Source organism: Geotrypetes seraphini, chromosome 9 (assembly GCF_902459505.1).
Source record: "Geotrypetes seraphini chromosome 9, aGeoSer1.1, whole genome shotgun sequence".
NCBI lineage: Eukaryota > Metazoa > Chordata > Amphibia > Gymnophiona > Dermophiidae > Geotrypetes > Geotrypetes seraphini.
Window position 1 is genome coordinate 92,053,421 of NC_047092.1, and position 11,007 is coordinate 92,064,427.

An 11,007-nucleotide genomic window follows, 5' to 3' on the forward strand; every position below is an offset into this window, starting at 1 on the left:
CCCATAGTTAGGAGCAATGGCGTACCTAGGGGGGGGGGGGGGGGGGGCGGGCCGCCCCGGGTACCAGCCCTGAGGGGGTGTTCCCGGCCTTGCCGCTCAGTCCCCCCCCACGCCCGAAGGACCTCTCGCCCCACTGACCTTCCAGCACACCTATGAAGCAGCCCGCAGCAGGATCGCGACGTCAGCAATCCCTCAGCTGCTTGGGCGCTGCTTCCTGCGCCGCGGTCCCGTCCCTCCTCTGACGTCAGAGGAGGGGGCGGGACCGCGGCGCAGGAAGCAGCGCCCAAGCAGCTGAGGGATTGCTGACGTCGCGATCCTGCTGCGGGCTGCTTCATAGGTGTGCTGGAAGGTCAGTGGGGCGAGCGGTCCTTCGGGCGTGGGGGGGGACAGTAGCTTAAGGTAGCCCGGCGCAGGAAGCAGCTCCTAAGCAGCGCAAAGATAGCTGACGTCGCGATCCTGCTGCGGCTGCTTCATAGGTAGTGCGCAGAGGCCAGGGGGGCGAATGGTCCTTCGGGGTGGGTCGGGGCATCAGGCCTTCAGGGTGGGGCGGGCGGGCGGGCAGGCAGACTTTCAAGGGGGAGGGGGGGTGACAGGCAGGCAGGCAGGCCTTCAAGGGGGGGTGCAGGTCTTCGGGGGGGGTGCAGACCTTCAAGGGGGTGCAGGCCTTCAAGGGGGGGACAGGCAGGCAGGCCTTCAAGGGGGGGACAGGCCTACAAGGGGGGGGGACAGGCCTACAAGGGGGTGCAGGCCTACAAGGGGGGGGGACAGGCCTTCAAGGGGGGACAGGCCTTCAGGGGGGGGGCATGCCTTCAGGGGGGGTGCCGACCTTCAAGGGGGTGCAGGCCTTCAAGGGGGGGACAGGCAGGCAGGCCTTCAAGTGGGGGGACAGGCCTTCGGGAGGGTGCAGGCCTTCGGGGGGGGTGCAGACCTTCAAGGGGGTGCAGGCCTTCAAGGGGGGGGACAGGCAGGCAGGCCTTCAAGGGGGGGGCAGGCCTACAAGGGGGTGGGACAGGCCTTCAAGGGGGTGCAGGCCTTTGGGGGGGTGCCAACCTTCAAGGGGGGGTGCAGGCCTTCAAGGGGGGGGGACAGGCCTTCAAGGGGGGACAAGCAGGCAGGCCTTCAAGGGGGGGACAGGCCTACAAGGGGGTGGGACAGGCCTTCAAGGGGGTGCAGGCCTTTGGGGGGGTGCCAACCTTCAAGGGGGGGACAGGCCTTCAAGGGGGGACAAGCAGGCAGGCCTTCAAGGGGGGGTCAGGCCTTCAAGGGGGGGACAGGCCTACAAGGGGGTGGGACAGGCAGACCTTTAAGGGGGGACAGGCCTACAAGGGGGTGGGACAGGCAGACCTTTAAGGGGGGATAGGCCTTCAAGGGGGGGTCAGGCCTTCAAGGGGGGGGGGACAGGCCTTCGGGGGTGCAGGCCTTCGGGGTGGGTGCAGGCCTTCGGGGTGGGTGCAGGCATTCGGGGTGGGTGCAGGCCTTCGGGATGGGTGCAGGCCTTCAGGGGGGACAGACCTTCGGGTGGGGGGTACAATCCTTCGGGGAGGGTGCAGGCCTTCAGGGGTGGGGTTTAGGCGTTCAGAGGGGGACAGACCTTCGGGTGGGAGGTAAAGTCCTTCGGGGGTGCAGGTCTTCAGGGGTGGGGTGTAGCCCTTCTGAGGGGGGACAGACCTTCGGGGGAGGGGGGTCCTGGTGTAAAAGTACACAGAGGGAGAGAGGGAAGGGGGGGTTCAAAGATACGTGCATATGCCAGACTTTGGGGGTTAGAAATAATGGGTCTAAAAACAGAGGAGTGGGAGAGAGATGGTGCATAATGGGATTTAGGGAGGGAAGGAACAGAAAGGGAGAGAACTTGGAAACAGGGGATGGTGTGGAGGGGGGATAGAGATACTGGATAGGAGGATAGTTGGGAACAGAAAGGGAGAGATGGTGGATCCTGGGGTGGTGGGGAGTTGAGAAAAGGTGAATCTGTGGATGGAGACAAAAAAAAGGAAAGATGCCAGATCTCCGGGAGAGGGAAGGGAAACGGAAGGGGAGAACAGAGATGGCAGACGGATGGTTAGCACGGAGAAAGGAGACCCTGGCAAGCAAGACAACAAGAGCCTGGGACCAACAAGATTTGAATATTGATCAGAGAACAAAAGGTAGAAAAAATAATTTTATTTTCTGTTTTGTGATTACAATATGTTAGATTTGAAAAGTGTACATGAGACAGCTTGAAATGGGAACTTTTCTATTTTTGTGAATGGCAAGGCTGAGTTCAGTTAAAATATATGCTTTATAAGAAAATATAATAATGTGTTTTATAAAGTTTATAAGCATTGCTGGCATACTCGGTGAGGTGTTCCTAGTGTTGGTGGTGGTGGTAGCATGTCAGTGTGTTGAGAGGAAGAGGTAGTCTGGGAAATTCTGCTGAGCAAACTCTGGGCCCATTTCCACCCCCAGTTAGTCCACTCCACTCAACTGGTTCACACACTGAGTGGGTCTTTGGGTGTTATTTCTGGGTAGTTGTTTTAGAATCTCTTCCAGTGGTTTGTCAGTATCTCCTTCTGGTCCAAGGAAGGAAACTTTGTCAACCTTAGCATTGACCTTCAGAATATGTTTGTAACAGCGCTGCTTGTGTGGCATTAGGCTATGTAGTGATCGAAAGAAAAAAACAGACCTTTGCACATTTTTGCACTATATGGTGGGTGTATGAGGAGATTCATTTCCTGCACAGTTAAGTCCATGTGAAGTTACCTTGTGCTGTATTTGACATCTAGCAAGGTCTCTGTTTGGAAGGAAAGATCTAAGCTTAAAAATGAAGTGGCCAGAAGTTATGTTAAAAGTAGATAGCGTAGCTGGTTTTAAGAAAGGTTTGGACAAATTCCTGGAGGAAAAGTCCATTGTCTGTTATTAAGACATGGGGGAAGCGTCTGCTTGCCCTGGATTGGTGCACTCAGCAGCAACAAATACTAGTTTTGGCTGGCTCTTTCCCCGCATTTCTCCTCTCTTCCCCACGATTTAATATCCAGTTCAGGCAGTAAGTAAATGCATCGGCAGGGGGGGTCTGGTAAGTCTTGGGGGCTGGGGATGGAAGGTGAGAATCCGTTCTGTAGGCTATCAGAAATTTGCTTAATTATCTACTCACACAGAAAAGCAGTAAAGTCAATAGGTTCTCTGAATGGGAACAACCTGTTTGATCTTGCACTCTTGTGATTGACCAATTGTTTATCACTGTTTAATTTATCACATTGATTAATTTGAGCACACCTGAGGTGTCCTATGATGGTGTGCACTGCAGGCAGAGGAGCCTTATTGTGTAAAGCACTGGAGAATTCTCTCCTCTCGCTTACCTCTCACGCTGAGGACACCCTGCTTCAGTATAATCATTTATATGATTTATCTTATAAACATTATTACGTGGTCTTTTCCTCAAGTGCTGAGACATCAGGTTGTTCCCACTTGGAGAACCTATTGACTTTTACTGCTTTTCTGTGTGGCTTTAACATTTTTGCTATTCAGTATACCTAAACTATTATTCAGTAGAAAAAATATGGTTTGTTCAATCAAATCCTGTGTGGACATTGGACTTCTATGAGTGAATGTTCTGCTTGATTGAACAAACTAAATTTTTTCTACTGAATAATAGTCTAGGTACAATGAAAGTAAATAGCAAAAATGTTTGAGTAGATAATTAAGGAAATCTTTTTCATATTGCTTGCTTATGGACTGGGAAAAAAGACTGTTCAAGCAAATGTCTCCAGAACTGCTTTAATGGAAAAATGTGATTTTTTTTTTTTAAGTACTTTGTGAAATTTATTGTTGTTGTGAAATTTATTGTTATACTTTGTTTAAACTTAAAAAGCGGTGTCATTAACAGTGAATCTAATCGAAAAATCGATTCAACAGGGTGAATCGAATCGAATGAAATATTTTTCTCTGAATCGGGCAGCACTATTGGCTACCATGAGAATGGGCTACTGGGCATGATGGACCATTGGTGTGACTCAGTTAGGCTATTCTTATGTTATGTTCTCATCTGTAGGGGCCTTTGTTTTCACTTCTTATTTTAATGTATTTTTTTCCTGGGAACTTATCAGTGTTTTTTTATAATGGGAACAAAAATGGAAGAGAATTAATGTGTGTGGAATGGGGGGGTAACTAATTTCTTCAGCTAAATAATTCAATCCACTTCAAACAGACATAGGAGAACTCACGCACCATTCACACACCCTCCAACCAAAAACGTCAAAAGAAAAAAACTGTTCGACAACCTCCTAGCCATTCGAGCTGCAACACTTGACCCCCAACTCTACAACCTATTGACCTCGACCACAAACTACAAAACCTTAAAAAAAGAAATAAAAACCCTTCTATTCAAAAAACACATAAAACCAAACTAACATAATCAGAACTGTCCCAAGCATCACCTGCAACTACTCCATATGTACTTCTGATGTCATGACAATTCCGACATAATTTATGTTATGTTATGTTTGGAATAATGGTTACATAAATGAGGTTCAATAAAAGAAAATTTTCACTGCCTGTTTCTATTCTGACCATTTATTCCATTTCATGGTTATTGCAAAAAAAAAAAAAAAAAAAAAATTTTTCCATGAGGGGGGGGGGGGGGTCAAAAAATGATGGGCCCCGGGTGCCACATACCCTAGTTACGCCACTGGTTAGGAGGACCGCAACAACTGCGCTGAACTTCAAGAAAGGGAACTACGTTGCTATGAGGGAAATGGTGGGGAGGAAGCTCAGAAACATCTTTAGGATGGAGACTGTGGGAAGCGCCTGGACCCTATTCAGGGACACCCTGCAGGAAGCACAGAGAATGTACGTCCCCAATTTCAGGAAAGGCTGCAAGAACAAGCGATCAAAGGACCCGGTTTGGATGTCAATAGAAGTAAAGAGGGCGATAAAGGACAAAAAAGTATCTTTCCGGAGATGGAAAAAGGACCCAACAGAGGAAAATCACCAGGCGCACAGGAAATGCCAAAAGGAATGCCACCGGGAGGTTAGAAAAGCAAAAGAGAAATACGAAGAGGGGCTGGCCAAGGAGGCGAAAAACTTCAAGGCATTCTTCAGTTACATTAAGGGGAAGCGACCAGCGAGAGAGGAGGTAGGGCCGTTGGACGATGGGGACAAGAAGGGAGTGATTAAGGAGGATAAAGAGGTAGCTGAGAGGTTGAACACGTTCTTCTCGTCGGTTTTCACGAGCGAAGACACATCTAATATACCGGACTCAGAGGAGCTCATGAGTGGGGAACAGGCTGAAAAATTAGAGCACATAGAGGTAAGTAGGGAGGATGTCCTCAAACAGATAGACAGGTTAAAATGCGGCAAATCACCGGGCCCAGACGGGATCCACCCAAGGGTTCTGAAAGAACTAAGACAGGAAATAGCGGGCACAATCCAACATGTTTGCAACCTATCCTTGAAAACTGGTGAGGTGCCAGAGGACTGGAAATTGGCAAATGTCACACCGATCTTCAAAAAGGGATCGAGGGGTGACCCCGGGAACTACAGGCCGGTGAGCCTGACTTCAATAATAGGGAAGATGGTGGAAACTATGATCAAGGAAGGCATTAGCGAGCACATCGAGAGGAATGGCCTACTGAGAACAAGCCAGCACGGATTCTGTAAGGGAAGGTCGTGCCTAACAAACCTTCTGTACTTCTTTGAGGGAATAAGCAGTCGGATGGACAATGGGGAGCCCATAGACATCATTTACCTCGACTTTCAAAAGGCTTTCGACAAGGTGCCACATGAAAGGCTACTTAAGAAACTGTGGAACCACGGGGTGGGAGGAGATGTGCACAGATGGATCAAGCACTGGCTGTCGGGTAGACTGCAGAGGGTTGGAGTAAAGGGTCAATATTCTGAATGGCGGGGAGTCACGAGCGGTGTGCCACAGGGATCGGTGCTGGGGCCTTTACTCTTTAACATATTCATCAATGACCTGGAAAAGGAGGCAAAGTGTGAGGTTATAAAATTCGCAGACGATACCAAACTGTGCGGCAGAGTTAGGACCAGGGAGGAGTGTGAGGACCTACAAAGGGACCTGGACAAGCTGGAAGACTGGGCAAACAAATGGCAAATGCGCTTCAACGTGGACAAATGCAAGGTCATGCATATAGGGAAAAAGAACCCGTTGTTCAGCTACAAATTAGGGGGGGTATTGTTGGGAAACTGCAGACTCGAGAGAGACTTGGGTGTGCTGGTGGATGCATCACTGAAGCCATCTGCACAGTGCGCAGCAGCCTCGAAAAAAGCCAACAGGATGCTGGGCATCATAAAGAAGGGCATAGCAACCAGAACACGGGAAGTCATCATGCCATTGTATCGAGCGATGGTACGTCCACATCTGGAATACTGCGTTCAGTATTGGTCGCCGCACCTCAAGAAGGACATGGCGGTACTTGAGAGAGTCCAAAGGAGAGCAACGAAAATGGTAAAAGGGTTGGAACACTGCTCATACACTGAGAGGCTGGATAGGCTGGGGCTCTTCTCTCTGGAGAAAAGGAGACTCAGGGGAGATATGATAGAGACCTTCAAGATCATGAGGGGCATAGAGAGGGTGGATAGGGACAGATTCTTCAGACTGAAGGGGACAGCAAATACGAGGGGGCATTCTGAGAAACTGAAGGGAGACAGGTTCAAAACAAATGCAAGGAAGTTTTTTTTCACCCAAAGAGTCGTGGACACTTGGAATGCGCTACCGGAGGAGGTGATCAGGCAGAGTACGGTACAGGGATTCAAGCAGGGATTGGATGGATTCCTGAGAGATAGAGGGATCGTGGGATACTGAGGGAGGACCTGGGATGTAACACGGGTGTAGGAAGTTAGCCAGGAAATGAGTAAACCAACCTGGTCGTGCATGTGGAGACCGGAGGGCTAGGACTTTGATAGGAAGGCAGGACTTAAATGGGAAACCAAGGTGGCAGGGGAGCCCCTTCTGATGATTCAGACAGGTCTTGACCTGTTTTTGGGCCGCCGCGAGAGCGGACTGCTGGGCAGGATGGACCTGTGGTCTGACCCGACAGAGGCACTGCTTATGTTCTTATGTTCTTATGGAATTTGGCTTCCCTAACTGCTGTTTTGACGGCTTTTGACTTGGCCAGATAGACTTCCCTAGAGTCCTGTTTCCCTGATTGTTTGTAAGAGATGAATGCTTTTTTCTTCTCCTTGATGAGGTCCGAAATCTCTGCAGAGAACCACTGTGGCTTATTGTTCCTTCGCCGTTTACTTACTGATTTAACATAGCGGTTTGTTGCTTCTTGTATGGTGGCTTTCAAAGTCGACCACATTTCTTCCACGTTATCGGTTTCTGCTTGGCTTTGTAGCGCCTGGTGAACGAAGTCTCCCATTTCTTTGAAGTTTGTGTCCTTGAATTTGAGGACCTTGGTCAGCGTGGTAGATTTAGTGAAACCTTTCCTGAGATTGAATCATACCATGTTGTGGTCACTGGAGGCCAATGTGTCGCCCACCGAGACCTCTATGACACTTTCTCCATTGGTAAGTATCAGGTCCAGTATTGCCTGATCCCTTGTTGGTTCCTTTACTAAAGACGTGCTGACTGGTCCTCATCAGATTGTGTCCGGTCTTTTATCAGTGCCTCTAATCATCTTTCCCAGATCTCCCCTTGAACCTTTTCTGAAGATCGGCATAACATTCGCCACCTTCCAGTCTTCCGGAATCTTTCCCGATTTGATCGACAGATTGGCTATTAGTTGAAGCAGTTTAGTTATAGTCCCTTTCAGTTCCTTGATGACCCTAGGATAGATGCCATCCGGTCCCGGGGATTTATCGCTCTTAAGCCTATCAATCTGCCTGCATACTTTTTCAACACTGACCGTCACCTTGTCAGTTTCCCGTCTTCGCCTCCAGCGTATAGCCTGTCGGTTTCCGGCATGTTGTGTTCAGTTTATTAATGATGGCTTTCTCCTCCTTTAGCACTCCCTTTATTCCATGATCATCCAACGGTCCCACCGCTTCCTTCGCGGGTCGTTTCCCCTTAATATATCAAAAGAACGACTTGAAGTTTTTTGCCTCCTTGGCTATTTTTTCCTCGTAGTCTTTTTTGACCCCTTTTACAACTTTATGGCACCTGCATTGATGCTGTTTGTGCTTTTTCCAGTTTTCATCCATTTTTGACCTTTCCATTCCTTCAAAAAAGTTTTCTTGATCAGAGGATCGCTTCCTTCACCGCTACAGTGAGGCACACCAGTTCCTTATATTTTTTCCTCTTGGATCCCTTGTTGATACGCAGTATATATAGATGTTGTGCCTCGGTGACTGTGTCCTTAAAAAGGGACCAAGCTTGCTCTACCATTTTTACAGTGCTTATCCTCTTCTTAATCTTCTTCCCCACCATGAGTCTCATCGCTTCATAATTCCCTTTTTGAAAGTTCAGTGTCATTGGCCTCATTCTGGACTGATGTTTCACCCCTGCGTCCAGGTTGAAGTGGATCGCTGTTTCCCAGCATCCCTTCTACTTCTACACCTTGTGCTGGTCCTCGAAGTCCTTTTGGATGTTTTTTTTTTTGAAAATGGACATTTTCCCTTCTTCTACTTTCAACGTTTAGGGCTTTAGGCCAAAAGGGGAGTTAGACATTTTTTTTTATTATGTCTCTCCACCTGTTTATTTTACAAATATGAAGCATATATTGATGAGAAAACTATAAATGTTACTACACATATGAAACCCTTCAAATCCTTTAGTGATCATATTTCTTTATCATAAGATTTATTATTACTATCTATGCTTACAATGTGCAATTTTTTCTAATAATAATAATAATTTATTTTTATATACCGCCAAAGCCATAATAGTTCGAAGCAGTTTACAACAAGAAGTGCTGGACAATCAGGGAATAAAACACAATATAAAATCATCAGTACATACATACATTGTAAAAGTAAAACAGTATATCCTTAACTTAGAAATCGGGTAAATAATTTTGTTTTTACTAATTTTCTGAAACTAAAGTAAGATGAGGAATGCAAAATGATATTACCCAACTATTCATTTAATTTACCTGCCTGGAAAGCAAGAGTTCTATCCAAGAATCTTTTATATAGACAGGCCTTTATTGTAGGATAAGTGAACATATAAATTCTAATAGTTTGCTCATTTTTTCTGTATGTTAATAATTTTAAATAAATGTGACTTGAACTTAAAAAAAGGAGTTTGAATATGAGGGGCCACTGAAAATTTCTTAGTATAAATCAAGAAAAGAATGATGTGAAGCCATGAAACCTACAAGTTATTTTTCACTTTCCTTGACACTTTTTGTTTCATTTCATATCATTGAACAAAAGTGCTAAGAAAAGTATGGAATAACTTGTAAGTTTCACGACTCCACATCATTCTCTTCTTGATTAGGCTGAGAACTTTTTAAGGGCCCCTCGTATTATCTTAGCTTGGGAAGGAGTGGATAAGCATGTGATATGTATAACCAGGTTCACTCCATATATATGTGTATGACTGGCAAATTATTTACTTTTGAATATAGATTCCAGAATTTTTTTAATCAAAATCAAGACATCAAATTTAAAAGATAAACTTTTTCATTCATATCTGAAAAGCAGGCAACTAGTTCCAACCAGTTCATGAAAAATGCTAAAATCTGAGATTAACTTCAACCAACCAACTTAGCACATTCACTCCTCTCTAATGACTAACACAGAAAGAAAGGCATCGGCCTCAAGGTTCTGTAAATTAATTTTAACTCTTTACTTTACTGCAACACTGGGACTTCATTTCGTAATCTATTAATAATAACTACCCAAAGAAGTAAATTCACAGCTATGCCAGACTGATGAGAGATACGAGATACACTCCTGCAGAATACAAATTACAGTTTTCTACTTTTTCTCTAATATTCAGCTGCCTGTACATTTTAGTATTTCATAAAACATCGCTTTCCCTTTTCAATCTCATATTTTAGACACATCTAAACAGTGTCTTTCTGGTACGTTTCCCATGAAAGGCCTTCTTATAGTAATTAAGTACCTGTCATCATAGCAGAAACACACGTGAGGAAAAGAAATATGAAAACCTTCCTTGGTAGTTCCTTTCTAACCCTTTCCATTCTGGATCCTGGAAGTTCAGATATTGTACTTTTCCTTTGTGTGGCTGTTTGTTGAGTAAAGTCTCAGCTCTTCCCTGGCCATGTTTGGAGCAATGAGGCATTTAGATGCTCTATTCACAAAAAGTGGGCTGTTTCCAAGTGAGAATTATTCCTGTTTGGACTAGAACGACCTGCATCAGCCAACATTTCTGGGTAATTGCACATAGTCACATGCCTACTCTTGTCATTTCAAACCTGGAGTTTAAATCTCGTATTTCAGTCACTCATTCAAGGTTATGGAACAAGCAGATAAAGTTAGAGATAACGTCCAGTAAAAGAGATACTGCGTAGCAAGTAATACAAATTACTGCTGTATTCTGATATTCTACTAGCTTGATGTTCAAGGTATTTCTTGGTACATTTTCCAGAAAGATATCTTGCTTGATATTTAGATATATTGAATAAATTTTCATATGCAGTAAAGCACAAAATAGTTGAAGCACAATAGTTAGCACACATGGAGGCAAAAATTAAAATAAGGAAAGGATGTCAAAGTCAGTACATTGTATATGGATGTTGTGACAGGAAAGCGCCTGTCACCGGTTTAAAACCTGGTTTAAACCCTGCCATTCAAACAACTGTGCCTATCCCTAAGCCCAGGAAGATGCCCATTAACTCTGGTTCCAGTACTATGAGCGGACAGGCAGAGCAGAACGGAGAAGGAATGGCAGAGAACAGAATACCTGTTCCAGGGCACTATAATCCCTTTTATAACTCATTAGGTAATTCTCTAGCTAAACCTCTGGTGAGGAAAGCTGTCCCAGTAAGGGTTAAGGAAAAGGGTGGAGCTGACAGGTAGAACGGGACCAAGAGCAGGAGTGAAAGCCAGCCTGCAGTATAAAACAAACACAGCTGAGAGCACTCAGGAACTGGGAGAGAGTGGCAT

General features: G+C 45.9%; 1 protein-coding gene across 1 annotated transcript in view; it reads right to left on the bottom strand.

Annotated features, from left to right (window-relative positions):
- IL20RB (interleukin 20 receptor subunit beta) overlaps positions 1-10,188 on the bottom strand; it is a 317,689-nt gene extending 307,501 nt beyond the window's left edge. Inside the window, exon 1 of the mRNA XM_033957874.1 lies at positions 10,004-10,188. Coding sequence (XP_033813765.1) covers positions 10,004-10,082 — 79 coding nt within the window. The 5' untranslated portion in view covers positions 10,083-10,188. The remainder of the gene's footprint in view (positions 1-10,003) is intronic.
- Positions 10,189-11,007: the final 819 nt, after the last annotated feature.